This window comes from Curcuma longa, unplaced genomic scaffold (assembly GCF_044706935.1).
Source record: "Curcuma longa cultivar G26 ecotype Majalengka, Jawa Barat unplaced genomic scaffold, ITB_CL_G26_1.1 utg2798_np1212_758248_RagTag, whole genome shotgun sequence".
In the NCBI taxonomy this organism is placed as follows: Eukaryota; Viridiplantae; Streptophyta; class Magnoliopsida; order Zingiberales; family Zingiberaceae; genus Curcuma; species Curcuma longa.
This window is the reverse complement of record NW_027435600.1, coordinates 403,272-424,554: the sequence shown is the minus strand read 5'-3', so window position 1 is coordinate 424,554 and position 21,283 is coordinate 403,272. Positions and strand designations below refer to the sequence as shown.

The following is a 21,283-nucleotide window of genomic DNA, read 5'->3' as shown; positions in this document are numbered from 1 at the left end:
TGAATCAAGTGAACCATGCCCTAGGAGATTGTTTTAGTTGTATGAGGACTTCAACTTGCAAATTGATCTTGATGTTTCCCTGTTCTTGAACCCGAGGGATATCTTCATATGGACTTCTTCATGAAGAGTCCCATTAGAAATGCATTTGAAACATCCAATTGATGCAATTCCCGGTTTAAGTTTGCTGCAATGGACAAAATCACCCTTATAGAATTTAGCTTTGCAATTGGTGCAAATGCTTTCTCATAGTCAAGCTCATATGTTTATGTATACCCATGAGCCACCAAATGTGCTTTGTGTCTCTCTATCTTGCCTTCCAATCCTATTTTGATCGAAAAAAAAATCCATTTACAACCTACTATCTTCTTTACTTTGGGCAGATTTACTATTTCCCATGTGCCATTATCATTGAGCGGTTTCATTTCTTCAAAAAAGCAGCCCTCCACTTTGAACTATTTAAGGCATCGTATATATTTGTAGGAATCTACACATGATCAAGTTGAAACATAAATGCCCGCAAAGGTTCTCCCCTTGACTAATTTTTATGATTACATTAATTTTTATGATTACATGATGTGATGATGAAAGTGGGGGAGTCCTAATGAGTAAGGGTGACACAACCAAAGAGATTGAAAGATCCCAATGATTAGCTTCCCTTGAATTCTCCCCTTGAAGAGAATCATTGGAATAGAAGGGCTCATCCTCCAAGAATATAACATCACAAGACACAGAATTTTCTTGTGATAAAATCGTGGCAGTTGTATCCTTTTTGAGTGGGTGAGTAGCCAATGAAGATGCATTTGAGGGCTTTTGGGTCAAATTTCCCATATGCAGGACTATTGTCATGCACAAACACTAGAGACCCAAATACTTTTGGTGGGAGAGTTAACATTACGGATATGAGGGAATTATTTTTAGAGACAATTGATTGGTGTGTTGAATTTAAGGGCTTTTGATGGAAGCCTATTGATGAGGTAGGCTGTTGTTAAGATGGAGTCACCCTAAAAGTGATGAGGGACCGAGTTAGTGAGTATGAGAGATCTTGCCACTGTTAATAGATGACTATTTTTTTGTTTTGCAATCCCATTCTATAAAGGTGTAGATTGACATGAGCTTTGATGAAAATGCCATTTTAAAGAAGGTAATCTCTAAGGTTGTGAGTAAAGCATTCTCCTCCATTATCTGTGCGGAGTATGTGGATGTTACAATGGAATAAATTCCCTATCATTTTATGAAATTATGAAAACACATACTCAACATCAGATTTATGTTTGAGGAGATAGACCCAACAAGCATGAGTATGGTCATCTATGAATGTGATGTACTATCTCTTGCCTGTTAAATCTTCCACCCTAGTTGCCTCCTAAATATCACTATGAACCAGGTGAAATGATTTAGAAGATTGGTAATTGTGCATTTTTGTAGAATAGATAAGTCCTTCCAATTTGGTAATTGTGCATTTGGTAATTGTGGTAATTGTGCATTTTTGTAGAATAGATAAGTCCTTCCAATTTAAGGCTCCATTGAATTAATCAACCAAGCCATGACAATGAAATTTTCGACTTCCCATGCATTGTATGTTGCATCACTGGTATTTGGGATTGGTGTTTCACTAGTTAAATACCCACTTTTCCTTTTCCTCAAATCACCAAAAGAACGGACTAAAACCATTCTCTGAAATTTGACCCATTCAGTTTGTGTTGAGTAACCTGTAGAGAATGATTTGTATCCGAAGTTGCGACGATGGTTCCAAGGGACTTTGACGAATTCAGTTTGTGTTGAGTAACCTGTAGAGAACGCTTTGTATCCGAAGTTGCGACAGTGGTTCCAAGGGACTTTGACGAATCCATGGTCAACCTCTTTATGTGATCGGGACCTTGCTCTGCTATCATGAAATCAGAAAAGAATTATAAAGAAATCTGTGTGTATTTCATTGAAAAATGATACAAATATATATACAACTCTATGATCTTTGTCTTGTGTCTAACTTAGGAAAATATCCCTATAATTAAGCCAAAGAATTAGAACTATATCCCTATAATTAAGCCAAAGAATTAGAACTAATTTACATCATAACTAATTTGAAGGATTATGATTTTATTCCTTATTTTCAGTGACCTTATCATCTCTTTCCAACACAGAGTACTTGCAAGCAGGTTTGCTCGAGTTGCACGATGCTGAGGCGACACTGTGGTGGCACTTTGTCCTTGCCATCTTACTCCCTCCTTTCCTAATCTTAGCCTTTGCCACAGTAACTGTTATAGGGTAAACATCTGTTGTGCCACATCCACTGGCTTCTTCTAGCTTGCTCTTGGAAGAGAGCCATAGTGAGAAGGATGGGCAAGCTGTAGATGGTTGAAGAGGTGTCAGCAATGGGGCTGAGCTGTAGAAAGCGTAAGGGTAAAAAGGTTGTGGGAAAAGTGTGAAGCATCTAAACATGATTGAAGTTGAGGCCGTGCTGTGGTGAGCACTTTTGCCCAGCTATCTTAGTTCCTTCACTACCTTTCCCAATCTGAGCTATCATCATAACCAGGGTACAGTTCAATGCACATCTCCACCTTTGCCCTCATCTACATCTTCTGTCTTGCTCTGTGAAGGGGGTCATAGGAAGATAGAGATGATTAGGAAGGAGCTAAGGGTGGTGGCAGTGAGCAAAGGGGAGATGGGGATCATGGCAGACGATGGTGGCAGTGGGAGAAGAGAGAGAGATGTAATTAGAGTGGCAAGAAGTGTTAATTTACATAGGCTTCCGAATATGTATTATGCAGATGTCAATATGTCACGTGGATACCATATCATCTTTTTAATGGTAACCGAATGATCAGTTGGTTAATGCTAGATTTTAGCACAAAATGTAGTGCCCTGTGTTAGATTATGATATAAATGAAACGATGTGCTAGATATAAGAAAGTCCCTAAAAGTTGTGCTACATCAATGTATTAACTTCTTTTTTAATGGGTTCTTTCAAGGTTTTTGTTTTTATGGAGAGACAGTGTCTTGCTTGACGATGTATTTATACATCAATGCACTCCATATTGCAAATAGAACAGGTTTGTCACTGTTCCAAAAACGTTCATCTTCTTTCATCAATGGTATCTTTGCCAACTAATTATACTAGGCATTTCAAGTTTGATATTGTCTGTTTTAACCTACTTACTATGGTTTGATATTGTGGACGTTAATTTTTGCCAACATTAATTTTTGTTTGATTTGTTTGAAGAGTTATTGAACAAGTTGTTTTGCAATATGCATTGCAGGATTACAATTATATTTGACATGAGAATGGTTTATGCTACTCATGACGGCGTAGTCCACTCTGATCATCGGCATCTGTGTATAATAGCTACAAGTATTTTCAACTGGAGATCGACTTAATGTCAAGATTACAATTTTTTAAAAGAAAAAAAAATATGAAGTTACAAAGATGCAAAATAATCAAGCAAGATATGGTTGGTATGTGAAATTCATCCGTGAATAATGCATCTGATGTTGATTGCTCATATACTTTGTACAGCAGCTGTTTAATTTAATTTTCTTTACATCTAGTTTTATGTCTGTTTTCCTGGTTCAACGGTTGCTCTTAAAGCAAATTGTAAATGTACGACCAATGTCTGAGAACACTGGGTTAAAAGATCCTGCTGTATCAATATTCAGTTGTAGGCTGATATCTATTTATATATGCAGTTTTCTAGTTAGATATGTTTGCTTTACATCTCTTTGTTTATTCTTGTAATTGTCGTGTTTGACACTAGGACCTGCGCCGGCTCTAAAATTGGCCACTTCTCTCTTTAGTCACGGGGTTTTTGAAACTCTCCAATGGCCTTTCTTTGTGTCAGTTGATACATGTGCTGATGATGTTTTGCTCAAATTTGCACCATGGTGGAACTGCGTCGAACAAAACAGAAACACCTACTATTGACATTGTTGAAGAAGCCAACAACACCGTGGTACTGTGTTGACGAAACTAGTGCCACAATAATATTGTGTTAAAGAAAGTAGCACCATGGTGGTATTGCATTGGAGAAACCAACACAATTAGTGTTGCTTGGAGAAACCATCATCCAATTGGTGCTACGTTAGAGAAACTAGCGCCATGGTGGTGTTGCGTTGGAGAAACCATGCCGGCGCTACGTTGAAGAAACAAGCACCATGGTGGTGCTATGTTGAAAAATCATTTTAAAATAATAATTTTTTGTGATATTAGATATGTAGAGACTATTTTTTTTTCTTTTTAGAGAATCATAGAGTAATTACAATGTCAATATAATGAATAAAAAGAATTCAAAAATCTTTGGATGGTAATATTAACTTCATATATCCGTTATTATATGTTTAATGATGTACATTATAATAGTTATAAATATATTGTATTTCCTATAACTAGACAACAATGAATAGTGAATCCTAAATTCATATATTAGTTCACATTATAATAGTACGAAAATCATCCTAAAATAATGTTTCTAAATAATATAGACATAACAGTGATATATATTATATTTTTAAATGATAAATATTTAGAATATAAATAAATCCTAGACTGTCTCGTAGAAAAGTTTAAAAACATACATGAGAAAATCAATAAATGATAAGAACGTAGATTATATATCAACTCATGATCGGAACAGAGCTTAAAAATAAACCCTAAATAATATTCTTTATAGAAATCAGTCTTTCACTTTTTTTTTTTTTGGATTGTTATATCGCCGAAACAATACTTAGCGGGGAAAATTTTACATAAGACTTAGTCAGCACAAACCTCTAGGTGCTGTTTGGATTATTTTTACATAAGACTTAGTCATCCAATTCTAACAAATGGATGAGAACTAAAAATTAGTCAGTAAAAGAAAGCACACATAAAAAGATATTATATAATCAATCAAATTTAAAATAACAAGGCAAGCCGCTGCCTCTGTCGCAGTTGGTCAGTGCGAATAGCCACTCGATCAGAATCTAGTGTAGATCCTTAGACTGTCTGATCACATGTAAAAACGTAGAAAAGAAGGTAGCCAGCCAGCCAGCCAGCCGAAACCCAACCGGATGCTACTCACCTGTTCAAAGAAACCTTAACTAACAGCCGCCGCCGCCGCTGCTGCAACTCTAAATTTGTCAGAATATAAACAGTTCGCAAGTGTATATATATATATATGTGTGTGTGTGTTGGAGCAAGATCGAATTATTCTGCCATGGAAGACAGTTTCTCTACTCTCTCGAGCCCCACGAGCCATCGTACGCTACCTAGTCCACCTAATCATCTTTCGCCGTATTTCAAGCGTGCGTCCGGATCCTTCATCGAGTTCGAATTCCTGACGAGCGTGGACCAGCGCGACGGCGGTCTGTCGCGCCTTGTGCCTCTGAAGCTTCCCCCTCGACTTCAGAGCCCATGCCCCACTCCGCCGAGATCGCGAGGAGGCTCTGCAGCGAGGCGAGCAGGGTTAAGAACTACCAAGAACAACAACAAGGAGTTTGACCCCTTCACGGCGGCACTCGAGCGCATCAGGATGGAGGAGCAGGAGCGGGTTCATGAAAGCGAGATGGCTGGATCGACGAGTCCAACAACAAGTAGAGAATCTGGAGCGAAACACAGTAGAGGCAAGTCGTCTGCGCTTTTGGCTTCTGCCGGCAGGAATCATGTTGAGGGTGAGGGAAACGATGGAGATGAGATCAAATTGGAAAGCAGCAGCTTGCCATCAGTGTTCTGCTATAAGCCAAATCTTTTGGCATGTTTCATACTCAAGAAATGAAGATTATCAAAAAAAATTTTATGAGTTTAACGACAAGATAAGTTTAATTAGGTATTCCATCAGGATTGTGATCAGTTATTCTGTGTTGTCGTTATTATTTAAATTGAAATCAATTGATAAAACTTTGTACGAATGCAACTGAAGGTGTTGGACATTGAATTTGATTGTTAGTGTGCTAATTAAAACATTCTTTCAATTGTCGTTATCGATCAAAGTAATGATTTTTTTTAACATAAAAATATTAAAGTTTTTGATAAAAATTTAATCAGTTTAATAAAAAATTTAAAAATCTTAATATTTTTTATTATTCAATAAAAATTAATTGAATTGATTTTTAAAATTCATAATAAAAACTGAATCGATTTAATTAAAATAATTGATATATTTTAAAATTTTAAACTTCTCGAATAAATTAGACTGAATTTTTAAATGTTTTATGTGATCGTATATACATGTAAACAAAATATATCAATTTGACTTTTGTTATAAATGGAAAAAGAAATATGGAAAATCTAATGTCAATCAACAATAATTACTTTATTGGTATTTTTAATTTCATCCTTAATTTATTGCAATCAAATCAATATGTATATATGATTGGTAACGAGATTGTAATTATATATATATATTCATTCATCAAATCATCATTAGTGTTAATCTATCGATCTCACTCTCTTTTCTTTTCAGATTCTTCGACGATGATGATGCCGATTAAGAAGAAGAAGACGAGCTTAGGCCGGCAAAAGATCGAGATCAAGCGAATCGAGAGCGAGGAGGCTCGTCAAGTGTGCTTCTCCAAGCGCCGCGCCGGACTCTTCAAGAAGGCCAACGAGCTCTCCGTCCTCTGCGGGGCTCACCTCGCCGTCGTCGTCTTCTCCCCCGCCGGCAAGCCCTTCTCCTTCGGACACCCCTCGGTCGACTCTGTGCTCGACCGCTTCCTCTCCCCGTCCGGCCACCCTACTCCTCCTCCTCCCTCGTTCCACGACCCCCGAGCGATGACCGCCGCCGCCTCGCTGGTCCCCGAGCTCGACCGGCAGTACGCGGAGCTGGCTGAGCGGCTGGAGGGAGAGCGGCGGAGGAAGGAGGCGCTGGAGGCCGCGCTTCGGGCGCAAAGGGGTGACTTCGCCGGGCTCATGCAGTCCAGCGTGGAGGAGCTGGGCATGGCGGAGTTGGAGAGGCTGCAGGCGGCGCTCGAGAGGCTGCGCTGGGACGCAGCGAGGAGGGTGGACCAGCTGGTGATCGAGGCTCAGACGAGGAGCCTAACGGTGGCTGGCGAAGTTGGCAGTGTCGGCGGCGGCGGCGGAGCATATCTTGGAGGAGGATTCATTGCTGCGGCGGCGCCGCCGCCGCAGGGGGGCAATAATATTAATATGCAGGCGATTCATGCGCAAGGTCAGGCTCCGACTGGCTTTGGTTATGGCTACGGGATCTTCTAGTTAATTATTTAATTAACCATAGTCAATTAATAACATCTTAGTGCTTGTTAATAATTAATTGTTGCGTGGTTTAATTATTTAGACCAAACCGGCAGTTAATGCTAATTTCAATAAAAGCAAACCAGGTTGTATCGCGTTTATTGAGTAATTAATTTTAATCCAAGATTGATGCATGCTCACGTCTCACGTATTATTTGATTTTGACGAATTTATTTGGCTCATACTATTAATTTTTTTATTTTTTTAAATAATTTATAAATAAACTTATAGTTTATTTTTTTTTTAAAAAAAAATGTTCTTTAAAAGGTAATATTTTTTTTTCTAAAAGGTAATATTTGTTTCTTCTAAAAATACTATCAATTTTATGTTTCTAAATTATCATTTAAATTACTCATTTATTCATGAAGAAAAGATATTTTGATAATAAAATAATTTTAAACACATTTTGAATTTTGATGGTAATGAAACTTAAACAGTAGTTTTTAAAAAAATAAATATTCAAGGATATTTTAATATATTTATTTATTTATTTATCGCTTATCGTTAATTTTATTGATGCAATCTCAATTAATCTGATCGGGATCTTCCTATCAAAATATGATACGTTCAGTCAATGCTCTTCATAACCATTAAGGCCCATCAAGCCCGACCTTCTCTACCCAAGCGATTATGACGATTCTAGAACGATGAGAGAGTTGGGTTAAGCGAGCTCTCTTGAACATCAATCTTTGATAGTCCTTGATGCAAGATTGATCTTAGCGAAGCTATCCATCAGAAGAGCAATGTTAGGCTAACAACTAAACAACACCAGTAATATAAATGGATAATTGTTCCCTTTGGCCCAACAGTTTGCTCATATGGTTAGTCAGTGGGCAGGAGCCTTGCTCGTGCGGTCGTCCACATAACCCACTCAGGGGTAGTGTGACAATCTACATGGACCTTTCACCCCCATGATTATATAAGGTGTCATGAAGATAAGTGATGGTATGATTTCTTTTCACTTGTGGAGGCTAATTTCTTCTGTCTTCCTCTTTCAATCTCTTAATGTTGTCTTGTGCATGCAAAATTTCTTTCTTCTGACCTAGCACTGACTTAATCATCGGAGAGGTCACATTGGCAACATCAACCCTCGACTAACATGATTGGATCCATAGAACTCCGGAAGCGAACTCATCTGGAGGGCAGCCATCATCACTGCCTCTGAAGAGGAGTTAGAGCATCTGCAATGCATATCGCGTTATAACGTTAAAAAATTAAAAACAAAATACACGTGGTGGGGAAAAAATTAAAGAAAACATGTGGTGCCCATATCAAAACATTGAACGCGTTCATCGCGTTATAACGCCGATTAACACTGCAATGTGGATGCTCTTAGAACGTGTGATAAAGGATTCAAAAACATCGTTTATAGAAAGATATACAATAAGTTATGTTAGGGAGTATTAAAAGAACTACAATGAAACATCATTCTAAGGGATCTATGGCAAATCAAGCCTACTATGATGGTATAGCGAGGAAATATGTATAGTGCGTGAAGGCGAATCTTCTTTTATGACAGATCAATAAATCGTCAAAATGGTTTCTTATTGCCTGAACTGACCACTCACATTTCTAAAGATCTCTAGCCAGAGCAGAGATAATTCCTAATTAACTACCTGATTGAGAATCATGACGCCCTGACTTGGTCCCCGAAAGATTTGACTGGAGTCCAAAAGGAGATAATAAATAATCATCTATATGTAAGTTGGACTATGGATCCAATAGATCCATTCTTCTATTTTAAGTCACAAATCTTTTGGGAGTGACAACCTAAGAAAAGAGATTTATCGTTAATAAAATAGATGACTAAATTTGTAATCTACTAATGGAGCGAGAGGGAAATAAATATGAATCAATAAGAATGTTGGAAAGTTGAATCCAGGAGACAATTTTAGCCAAACATATGATTCTTTGAGATTGAAGAAACAAATGCAACCATGTATGCCTTTATACCGTCGAAATATTATTTTATAATATGACTAGGATTAAAGGGAAGATTCACAACTAAAAAATAAAATCACTTATATGGAGTTAGATGGAAAGTATGACTTATGTTCCAATGTATAGGAGACTCTAGATTATTTATTTTTTGAATATTGATATAAAAGTCAAATATAACGACGTATAAAGTAGTGAGTGGACATATCTAGAGCTCAAAAAATGATAAATCTCATTCAGTCTCATGGACTCAATCCCTGGGGATGACCGATTCGGTCCCACGGAAGTTTCCCACCGACCACGAGGGTAAATCGGGAAGCACATACGGCGGCCAATCCAGATGCCCAGCTACATCCTTTGATTGCGTTCCCCATTTGGAAGAAAATTCTTACAAATACGCCGTAGTTGGAGATCGAACCGCGGGTCCCTGGGTCAAAATCCGGATGTCCTACCATTGCACCGTTGCCCAGGGGACAACATATCTAGAGCTCAAGAAACACTAAAGAGTGCTCATGAATGAGTGATTAAGGAGGTTAAGACCATCTCCAACGGGTACCCTTTTACACCAAAATGGTGTAAAAATGACACCATTTCTCTCCAATGAATACACCAAAATGGTGTCCAAAATGGTGTCCATGAACAGTGCAGCACCATTTTGGTGCTACACTGTTCACTTGCACCAAAATGGTGCAAGTGTAATATTAATTAATTAATTAATATAAAAATATTTTTAAATGCTAAAAATGCTATAAATATTAATGCATTAAGTAGAATAAATTAATGTATTAAATATCACATGCACGAAAATATTTTTAAATATTATAAATTAATATTATTTAATTTAATTGAATTAATTTTGTAAATTTTATATATTATAAATTTATATTAGTTATTAACTTAAATAAGTAATATGTAAAATATTTATTATATTGCTAAGTTTATAAATATTTAACAAATTAGTATATATGTTAAAATTAATATATATTATAAGATGGAAAAATAGAATATTCTAAGGAATATTTTTTTTAGTGTAGGAAATGGTGTCTCTTGGTTGGAGTTGGTGTTGAAATGACAATAAAGAGCACCAAAATAGATTTTATGACATGCATAATATATTAATTATGACAGACAACTAATCAAACAACATTTGAAAGTTCAATAATTACTACACTGTGATGATCCATAAAATCCAGATGTCATAATAATGTTAGTGATTTATTCATAAATTCAATTTTTATATTGAATAATAAATAGTTAATGATTAATGAATGAAAAAATAATAATTGAGAAAGATTTGAGAGGCATCAAATATGTTGTGAAAATTTATTTATAAAATTATATCAGGGAGAGAGTGTAATTTTTTTTGTTTTAATAATTAATATTTAAATTTACTATAAAAATATAGATTTATAAATTATATTTTACTGAAATTCAATTGTATAATATTGACAAAGAAAAATATTAGAATAAAAAAAACCCTAAACGACCCTAAACTTAAACCCCAATCCCCTTCTTCTCGTCACATACGCTACGCCGCCTTCGTCACTGCCATGGCGTCGTCCGGCGTCCTTCGAGAACGCTCAGGAACACTTCACAAGCTCCTCGCTGCCCTCATCTTTCATCGCTCCATGGGAGGCGGCCCGCGGACCTTCCCCGGTGGTCTCAGCAAGTGGCAATACAAGCGGATGCACGAGAAGATGGCCAGGGATAAGGAGCGCCGCCTCCTCGGGCAGGAGAAGCAGATCTATCAGGCCCGTCTTCGCTCCGAGATACGCGCTAAGCGCGCCGGGAAATCGTCCAGCGACATTGCTGACTCGGGCGCCGCCATGACATCCAAAGCGCAAGTGAAAGCCCTCGCCGACCGGTTCATGAAGGAGGGAGCTGAAGACCTCTGGAACGAGGACGATGGCCCTGTCCGCTCCCGTCCTCGTCAGTCCCGCGCTGTGAATTCCCTACCGCCTCATGATTTGAAGAAGCTCGTGGCCGGGCGGCAAAATCTGATTGAGAGTCAGGTCGGTTGGATTGATACTTTTGGTCAGCGAAGAGAGTATTCGACGATTTCCAAAAGGGGGTCCAGGACGAGATCGAAGACGAGGTGGAGGAACATCTCATCAAGCGACGAGGAATCGGAATCTGAGGAGGGCGTTAAGGCATTTCGGGGTGCAAATATGGGTACTCGGACTGGCTTACAGATGTTTCCAAGATTGAACATTGCAAATGAGGGGGAATCAGAAGAAGAATCAGATATGATAACTGACTCTAGTTCAAGAAATAGGTTTTTAAGCAAGGCTGCTTTGAGGAACTTTGATACGAAAGCTCCAAGGAGGTTGCCTAAGAGCATGGTAGGACATGGTGATCTTTCTAATGAGATCCAAGAAATACGCAATGAGTTGCGAGCAAAGAAGGCTGTTGTAAATGTAACAACACATGCCAATGCTGGCCACAAAACACTTATAACTAACAAAAGGTGACTCTTTGAGGATTATTCAGATGGTTAATTTTGGGAAATTGTTGCTCTGTAGAAAGCATCACATGTGTAAACCTTATGTTTTCCCTTCGATTTGATTTTTAGTTTTGATACACTGCATGTTAAGCAGTAATTATATGGTTTTTAGGTTCTTTTTCTCTTATGGCGGCAGTTACAGACTTATAGACTTTCAGTTGCGTTAGTTTTGATGAGGATATTTATCCATTCTAGTCAGTTTATTTAAAATTTTAGTTAAGAAATGTCAACCTTTAAATAGATTTGTATAAATATCAAAAGTTTTATTATTTGGTCGTAGAAGAAATATGTTACATAAAAAGTAAGTTTGGTAGTGTGTATCATGTGAATATGGCATGCAGTCCCAAAATAAGTAAACAGTGCTAGATTTATTGTTGATCAGAAGGATCAAGATTCAGGTTGTAAAGAGAATTTCAGTGAGTTGTAGATTAATCTGAGTTTGTTATTGTTGCTGCATATTCACAATGTTGAACTGCCATTGAGATCTCAGCTAATTGCTCTCTTTGTCATTCATCATTTATGCTTGTCAAATACTCAAACAATAAGTCAATAACTAGATGCTAGCACTTGAGAGCAAAAGAAAGTTGATTATTTTGATTTTATGATGATCTAGCCATTTACATGCTGACATACCTGAGTTTTATTTCTGACATATACTTTTACCTTATCCAAACCAAACCAAGTCATCCAACTACTGAATTCCCACTCTTGAGCTCAGCTTATTTTAGCCGGATGATTGATTATTGACTTAAGGATTCCATCCCTACTTGTCCGCCCATCATTGATGCTTGTCCACATGGCATATCAAACCATTGCACACTAAGATGTATGGATTAAGGATTACTGCAGTATAGTTAAATTGATGATCCATCAATATTTAATATGATATTTATATACTGTACAAATTCCATAGCACTACAACATAATGAAACATTTATTGTGTTTTAAGTTTTAAAGTTTTTGATGTGGACTTGTTACTTGACAGTGCATTCGTAATGTTTGTTGGCTTCCTTGAGCAAATAAGATTCATTTTAAAGATTTTCATGTTTGGTTATGCAATATGCATAATAATCTAAGGACACTTATTCCATCTGTTTATGAATATTTTGCTTTTTTTCACCCTTTGCTGTTTTTCTACCTACTTAACTTTAAATATTAGGCTAAGATTTTTTTTTTTTGTAACTTATTGTTTGATGCATGATAATCATGGACACTCATTTCCGTCTGCTTATATTTTATTTGCTGTTTTGTCACTCAGCTGCTTTTTCTACCTATTTTGCTTGCAATGTTAAGCTAAGAATTTATGTGTAACTTATTGCTCCAATTAGATGTTTTGAATTTGCTCTCTCAAAATTCCAATTTTCCCTCCATTTCTCCCATCAATTATCCTTGTTTTAGCAATTGAGATTTTTTATCAAGCAATTTTTTGTCCCTAGATTTGCTGATTCTGGTATCTCTCCACTGACAATCAAGGCACTTACTGATGCTGGATATATACAAATGACTGTTGTCCAAGATGCAGCACTTCCAGTCTGTCTTGATGGTATGGTGTCTAATGTCACCACTTCTATCTCTCTGCATTACTAATGAATTGTATGGTAAACTGAAAGAGGAGATTATGAGAGAGGGAGAGATGGGTGGGAAAGTGTTATTATGCTCGCTGGATTCATTGGGCACATGGTCTTTATAAAAGGTTATTAATTTGAATTAATTTATCAAATTGATTAATTGTAATTTGATCTATAATTGATTTAGTCTCTAATAACTATGTGATTTTGTCTTTGGGTTGATCAGTTCCAATCTTAGCTTCCCTTAGGGCTTTCTTACTTAGGTTAAGACTGTTTGTTTTCCCTTAATTAGAACTCTCCAATGCCTTTGTGTAAACTGTAAAGCAGCATACTTACAGTTTGGTAATTTAGATGATTTACAAATTACAAATCCTTTTACAGGTTGGTTGGAAGGCTACAAAATTGCAAATGCAACTTGTGACTTGAAATAGTGACATGCTACATTTACAATTTGTAAATAATATTAAAAAATACATAGTTCAAGGCATAGGTTATTAAGTAATAAATAAATGTTGGCTAATTTTTTTTATTTGTAAATTTAAATCATTGTAAAGTTTGAAATTATATTTTAAATATATTCAATATTCAACAGAAGATATTAGCATGTTGTGAGATTGGCTAGTTTATGTTTTACATTGAAATAATTTTACTATGTGTAAAACTTAAAATAAATATTGTGGCACTTAGCATTTACATTTGCAATATAGCTACATACATCGCTTGTGTTTAGGTATACCTACAATAGAAGAGTTGGCTACATCAGTAGAAGTAACATCCCCAAACCATCAAGCTAGGATTTGTTTGGTAAAATATGTTTCATAATGCATGTAGGACAGGACTGATCTGCATAATGCTTATGTGGTTCCAAAGCATTTTGATTTGTTAAGTAGTTTGGATATTCTAAAGAACTGCTTGATATTGATCATGAGGACCGCATAAGGATCCCTAACTGGTTAAAATCCTAGGCAAGTTCATGTTGATCAAATCAGATTTGGCCATAAAAAGAAACAAGCTGCATCTGGATTTGTTAGATTGTTGGATTGGTTAAGTTGATTAATACACATTATTATATGTTTTAATTTTATGTGGATTGCATGTGCCTCAACTTACGCATAAGCATACTAGAAATCCTATGCTTTATGTGGTTCTTCGACCACATTGTTTGCATACATTTTTGAAAACCTTCCAAAAAGATCAGTGATGCTTCATCATGTTAATGGTGTCTTGCTCAATATATATTGGAGTAGCCTTATCTGGATTTCGAATCTCATTCTTGTTCCAATGGAGAATATGGATATACTTCATGCTTGTTGAAGTATACATATTATTTGACTTTGATTTTTGATTGTACTTGTCTGTGTGTCTGTTATTACATACTAGGGTTTGTTTGACATTGATTTTCAATTATACTTGTCTGTTTGCTTGCATTCCATGACGAGTATTTCAACTATTTTTTCCTGATCTTGATTCAAGCAGGTAAAGATGCTCTAGTGAAAGCAAAAACAGGGACAGGCAAAAGTGTAGCCTTTCTGGTATAGACCATCCCTTGCATTCACCAAAAATAATTATTTCTTTTCCTTTGATTGTTTAATAAAAACCAACAGATTCCTGCAATTGAAACAGTCATCCAGGCAATGCATGGTAACACAAACCAGCGAATACCTCAAACTCATGTACTTATCCTTTGTCCCACAAGGGAGCTTGCCATTCAAGTTGCAGCTGAGGCAAATGTTTTATTAAGACACCACGATGGAATTGGTGTTCAAACACTTATTGGAGGTGTTAGATTTAAGATGGATCAGAAGCGGCTTGAATCAAATCCTTGCCAGGTATGCTTTACTCTCTCCTTTTGTCAACCTGTTTATTGCAATGAACTAAGTTTGGTTGAACATCAGTTTTTTCATCATTGACCATGTGCCAATTATGTTAATGTTTGTTAAATAATTTTATAATATTTGTACTTATACCAAATACTTTACAGATTATTGTGGCAACCCCTGGCAGGTTACTGGATCACATAGAAAACAGATCTGGTTTTTCTGTACGTTTGATGGGTTTGAAAATGCTTGTACTTGATGAAGCTGATCACTTGTTAGACTTAGGATTTCGGAAGGACATAGAAAAGATTGTTGACTCTGTGCCACGCCAGCGCCAGTCTTTATTGTTTTCTGCTACTATTCCTAAAGAGGTACCACCATTTTTGTGCAGCTTAGTTTCATGAATATTGTCTCTTCTCTTTGCTGACATTTTGTTCTTTTGATCTTGTAGGTTCGACGAGTATCACAGCTTGTCCTGAAGAGGGATCATATCTATGTTGATACAGTTGGCTTGGGTGGCGTGGAAACACATGAAAAGGTATGAAATAATGTGAAAAGGTATGAAATAATGTGTAAATCATAACCTCTCTGACCTTTTGGTATTGGAAACTGTGAAAAGGGATCATATCTTTGTTTATACAGTTGGTAATTTGGAAGGTAAGTAAATTGCAGGAGGCAAAGTTTTCCAATTATTTACCGTTGTCAATTACCTTGATATAATGCTATTAAGCTATGGAGGGGAAAAGCTACAGTTTTCCAAAGGTTTATGGGTAAAATATAGCAAACTCTGAGGCAAAGTGAACTTTTCTCTTTTACCCTGAAGTGCACATGGAGGAGGGAAAGGAATTTATAGTGGAAAAAAATTCTGAGTGGAAAGGGAATGGATGAACACTGGATCAACAGTGGGAAAAGAAAGGAGAAAGGGTAGAAAGGGGAGAAAGGAAAGAAACTTACCGGGAAAGCTCATGCTTGTGCCAATTGGTGTGGTGGCCTTGTGGCTAGGCCGGCCTCACCGAGGCTTCTCCGCCTGACCTAGACTTCGCAAGGCCACAACATGTAGCCTAGGTTGACTGCTACAAGTCAGGGTCTTCCCTAGTGCTGCTGGCTGGTCGTCAGGGTTGTCTGGGCACACGGACAAGAAGCTGGGCTTGTCAGGAGTTGCCAGAATTGGAGTTGACAAGAGTAAGAAAGGTGATGAAAATGAGAGAAAAATTGATCCGTGGATGAATTTGGAATCCATCCTTGCTTTACTTTTACATCAAATAAACGAAGGAAAGTGTCCTCACTTTGTGCAATTCATCCTTTCCTTCATTCGCCCTTAGGAGTAAACAAGGCATTAAGGAAATTTTTGTGACTGCATTGCTCAAGTGTGTTGAAGCTTCAAGGTTGGCAAATTATTTCTCTAAAATGGTCGCAATATGGAAATGGTAGTTGAGTTGCATCCGGGATTGGTGTATGTGACTCAGTGAGATTTAACTTACAATAGTAGTAAACACTGTTTTTATGGATCCTTTCTCTGTGAGCTTGTTATGTGTTGGTGCTTTTTGTTCATTGCTCATCTTTTGTTCACTATACAAAGTGGATTATAACAAACTGCAGTGCAAAAGGGAGGAAATGCTTTATAATATTTGTACTTATACCAAATACTTTACAGATTATTGTGGCAACCCCTGGCAGGTTACTGGATCACATAGAAAACAGATCTGGTTTTTCTGTACGTTTGATGGGTTTGAAAATGCTTGTACTTGATGAAGCTGATCACTTGTTAGACTTAGGATTTCGGAAGGACATAGAAAAGATTGTTGACTCTGTGCCACGCCAGCGCCAGTCTTTATTGTTTTCTGCTACTATTCCTAAAGAGGTACCACCATTTTTGTGCAGCTTAGTTTCATGAATATTGTCTCTTCTCTTTGCTGACATTTTGTTTATTTTGATCTTGTAGGTTCGACGAGTATCACAGCTTGTCCTGAAGAGGGATCATATCTATGTTGATACAGTTGGCTTGGGTGGCGTGGAAACACATGAAAAGGTATGAAATAATGTGTAAATCATAACCTCTCTGACCTTTTGGTATTGGAAACTGTGAAAAGGGATCATATCTTTGTTTATACAGTTGGTAATTTGGGAAGGTAAGTAAATTGCAGGAGGCAAAGTTTTCCAATTATTTACCGTTGTCAATTACCTAGATATAATGCTATTAAGCTATGGAGGGGAAAAGCTACAGTTTTCCAAAGGTTTATGGGTAAAATATAGCAAACTCTGAGGCAAAGTGAACTTTTCTCTTTTACCCTGAAGTGCACATGGAGGAGGGAAAGGAATTTATAGTGGAAAAAAAATTCTGAGTGGAAAGGGAACGGATCAACACTGGATCAACAGTGGGAAAAGAAAGGAGAAAGGGGAGAAAGGAAAGAAACTTACTGGGAAAGCTCATGCTTGTGCCAATTGGTGTGGTGGCCTTGTGGCTAGGCCGGCCTCACCAAGGCTTCTCTGCCTGACCTAGACTTCGCAAGGCCACAACATGTAGCCTAGGTTGACCGCTACAAGTCAGGGTCTTCCCTAGTGCTGCTGGCTGGTCGTCGGGGCTGTCTGGGCACACGGACAAGAAGCTGGGCTTGTCAGGAGTTGTCAGAATTGGAGTTGACAAGAGTAAGAAAGGTGATGAAAATGAGAGAAAAATTGATCCGTGGATGAATTTGGAATCCATCCTTGCTTTACTTTTACATCAAATAAATGAAGGAAAGTGTCCTCACTTTGTGCAATTCATCCTTTCCTTCATTCATCCTTAGGAGTAAACAAGGCATTAAGGAAATTTTTGTGACTGCATTGCTCAAGTGTGTTGAAGCTTCAAGGTCGGCAAATTATTACTCTAAAATGGTCCCAATATGGAAATGGTAGTCGAGTTGCATCCGGGATTGGTGTTTGTGACTCAGTGAGATTTAACTTACAATAGTAGTAAACACTGTTTTTATGGGTCCTTTCTCTGTGAGCTTGTTATGTGTTGGTGCTTTTTGTTCATTGCTCATCTTTTGTTCACTATACAAAGTGGATTATAACAAACTGCAGTGCAAAAGGGAGGAAATGCTAGCATTTATTCTTATGAGTAGTTAAGCAATAATGACGTTTTTCCCATGCTAATTACCTTAAAAGAGAAACCTTTGGTAACTAAGTAATGAAGAGGTTCTGTCAATATATCTCATGTTAGCCTTTATTTATGAAGTGGAAGAACCTACAATTTCTAAATAATGCAATGGTTTGTTCCCTAGATTCTTTTCTTGTAATATCTTAAATTAAATAATCTTTCTCACACTAAATGCAGGTTCTGCAGTCGTATATTATTGCACCACATCAGGTGCATTTTCACTTGGTGTATCATATTTTGAAGGAGCACTTGCAGCAAGAGTTGGATTACAAGGTCATTTCTAGTCAAATCTAATGATTGAGCATCTTATATGGTTTGGTATGTTAGATTTAAATAGTTGAGCATCCCTTCAGGTTATTGTGTTTTGCACAACCGCTATGGTTACAGCTTTTCTGTATGTTATTCTTCGAGACTTGAAGATGAATGTCCGGGAAATACATTCTAGAAAACCACAACTTTATCGAACTCGTATCTCTGATGAGTTTCGTGAATCAAAGTGCATAATTCTTGTGACATCAGATGTTTCTGCTCGTGGGATGGATTATCCAGATGTCACTTTGGTCGTTCAGGTAATTTTTGAGTACTGAATGACACTTAAAAGTTTTCTTTCTTGATTACCTTTTTTCGTGTTTGTTTGATGCGGTAAACACGGTTCGTGGTTCATTTAATCTTATATGCCTTTTGATGGAACAAGTCAATCTCTAGCTTTATGTACTTCCATAATCAACATTAGGCATGTGCCTTGGTACCAATTTGACCTAACGTGATGTATGAAATGCCTTTTCTGCATTTATACTGCCTTTTCATGATAACCAATTGAGATATGATATGAGAAAGTTTGCATAAATAAATTTATCTACCGAAAATAAGCTGGATATTTCATGTTGTTTTCCATCATGCAAATGCATCTAGCATTCACTTGTCTTTGTGCAACCTATGAAAAAAATCATCAATTGCTATCTAGGTTGGCATTCCTCCTGATCGAGAACAATACATACATCGGCTTGGAAGGACAGGACGTCAAGGCAAAAGTGGGAAGGGCATTCTGGTTCTTGCACCATGGGAAGCATATTTCATGGATCAGATAAAAGATCTCCCAATTCAGAAGTGTCATCTTCCAGATCTTGATCCAGTCACAAGACAAAAGGTATCTGCTCTTACATATTAATACATATCTTGGAATGTACATGGATATTAATGTCGTTGATTCAAAATTAACAAGCTCTCTTTCCATTAGGGAAATTTCCATTCACGTTAAGGGTTATGGTGGGTGGTTGTTTTTTCTAATTTATATTCTTTTTTTTTTTACTTTTGGTCAGAGGAAGGCCCAAAGGCCTACAGATGGATCTAACTAGCCATGAATTCTGAATGGCAATTGCCATGTATCTTAATTAAACTTGTGTGTGAGTATGTACCATAGATACGGGCCTAGGCATCAGATATGGACCTAGGTATCAAACAATGTGTTTTCTAAACATTATTCATGACAAATAGGTATCGGTGTGGACTACAGGAGTTGGGATTTGAGTGTCAGCTGTCTGACATGGGCGTGGAAGGGGTAAATCAAGATTCTGAGTACTAGGCCATAAACCTAGTGTGGGATTCTCACTATTGGCTTCTCAGGTCTAGCATTATTACAAAATTCCAGGTTGAATGAGGTCCATTAGAAACTGTCCTAAAATTAATTCTGTTGAACAGGATCAACTTTTAAGTTGTAACCTCCAATGATCACGCAGGATTTTTTTCCCCACTCTGATTATTTACCTCTTATTTTGCACTTTTATTGACAGCTGTGAGTAATATGCACTTATCCATCTTTTGACACTATTGTTTACTGTAATAAAATTCATTTTTTACATTTAATCTTCATCAAAGAAAATTCAAGAAAAAAATTATTAGAGAAATCAGGAAATAGTCAACACCATTTTTCACTTGTTGTATTTGGTTATACATAATTCTAGTATAAAGTATCATGTGTGACAGGTTGAAGATTCCATTGGAAAAGTCGATTCAAGCATTAAGGAAGGAGCGTATCATGCATGGCTTGGATATTACAACTCCATTAGAGATATAGGAAGAGACAAAACTACGCTGGCTGAATTGGCAAACCAATTTTGTCGGTCGATTGGCTTGGAGGAACCCCCAGCACTTTTCAGGAAAACAGCTTTAAAAATGGGATTGAAGGACATTCCTGGTATTCGAATTCGCAAGTAATCCAACTAAAGCAACAATCCACTTTCACTTTGGAGCTTCTTCCAACCTTGCAGCATGACCAGCGCCTATATGTGGTATGACCTATGAACCAATTTCAGATAATGCCTGTGAAGTGGTTTCATGATAATCTTGTTCAACATCTTTTGCATTATTTCTTTGATGCAGTAGCAAGTTACCTTTGCCACCTTGCTAATTTTTGTTTTCGCATCAGCTTATTTTTAATAAATTATTCATCTTTTTGTGTTGTAGACGAGCAACAAAATAGACAGACGAATAATGCAGATGAATGTGACTGCCTTTGGGCAACGAGTAATCCTTATTTGCAACGAGTTCGGACAGTATACAGCCCATGCAGCCTGCGCGATTGTTTAATGAAATTTTGAATTCTATTGCTCGTCAAAAAAATTTGTCTGTTATAGCTCTAGTTTATTTTTATTACTAGAATTTAAAATTAAAAAGCTAAGACTGTATATGTAATATGTTTAAGTTAAATACGTTCTTTGTTGTAATAGTACTTTACTCTTTAGATCATCCTTCTAATTGCAGTCTTTTGGATATGTCCTTGCTGCTGACTTTAAGATGATGATAACATGATAGCATTTAAGATTCTGATGTCCTTAAGCTGATCAATTTGGTTGTCTACTGAAGGTGTAAGAGACTTATTCTTAACTGTCTCAAAATTAAACCAGCGATAGCTAATACACAGTGTCACTGTTAAGGGTGTGTTGAAAATTATAGTTGTTTTATTCTGAAAATTACATCTTTTCAAAAATTCAAGTCGACTTCTTAGAACTACATCTTAGAGCTACATCTTAGAACTAATCTGTTAGAAATCTAAGTTGGCCTTTTGGAATTATACATAACTACTCAAGTTGGCTTCTTGAA

At 36.9% G+C, this 21,283-nt stretch overlaps 3 protein-coding genes across 7 annotated transcripts in view; all 3 read left to right on the top strand.

The window, feature by feature from the left end:
• LOC141820244 (BEACH domain-containing protein B) overlaps positions 1-3,695 on the top strand; it is a 67,909-nt gene extending 64,214 nt beyond the window's left edge. For 3 of the 5 annotated variants that reach the window (XM_074707535.1, XM_074707530.1, XM_074707531.1), the window contains one exon: positions 3,258-3,695. The gene's annotated coding sequence lies outside the window, so the exon portion shown is untranslated. Of the gene's footprint in view, positions 1-2,969; positions 3,051-3,257 lie in introns of all 5 variants that reach the window. The other 2 variants (XM_074707532.1, XM_074707534.1) reach the window with 1 other exon arrangement.
• A 2,747-nt stretch (positions 3,696-6,442) lies between these two features.
• LOC141820145 (agamous-like MADS-box protein AGL61) lies at positions 6,443-7,180 on the top strand. Its single transcript, XM_074707418.1, has one exon. The coding sequence runs from the start codon at positions 6,443-6,445 to the stop codon at positions 7,178-7,180; it is 738 nt and encodes a 245-aa protein (XP_074563519.1).
• A 3,527-nt stretch (positions 7,181-10,707) lies between these two features.
• On the top strand, positions 10,708-20,885 carry LOC141820184 (DEAD-box ATP-dependent RNA helicase 48-like). Its single transcript, XM_074707461.1, has 11 exons — positions 10,708-11,624; positions 13,097-13,203; positions 14,705-14,760; positions 14,833-15,057; positions 15,210-15,416; positions 15,497-15,583; positions 18,362-18,457; positions 18,538-18,753; positions 19,149-19,331; positions 20,168-20,472; positions 20,648-20,885. The coding sequence occupies exons 1-10, from the start codon at positions 10,708-10,710 to the stop codon at positions 20,396-20,398; spliced, it is 2,325 nt and encodes a 774-aa protein (XP_074563562.1). The 3' UTR covers positions 20,399-20,472; positions 20,648-20,885.
• Positions 20,886-21,283: the final 398 nt, after the last annotated feature.

Coding starts and splice junctions, on each gene's coding strand:
- LOC141820145 (XM_074707418.1), top strand. CDS start 6,443: ATGATGATGCCGATTAAGAAGAAGAAGACGAGCTTAGGCCGGCAAAAG.
- LOC141820184 (XM_074707461.1), top strand. CDS start 10,708: ATGGCGTCGTCCGGCGTCCTTCGAGAACGCTCAGGAACACTTCACAAG. Junction 15,417..15,496: donor CTGCTACTATTCCTAAAGAG/GTACCACCATTT, acceptor TTGATCTTGTAG/GTTCGACGAGTATCACAGCT. Junction 19,332..20,167: donor ATCCAGTCACAAGACAAAAG/GTATCTGCTCTT, acceptor CATGTGTGACAG/GTTGAAGATTCCATTGGAAA.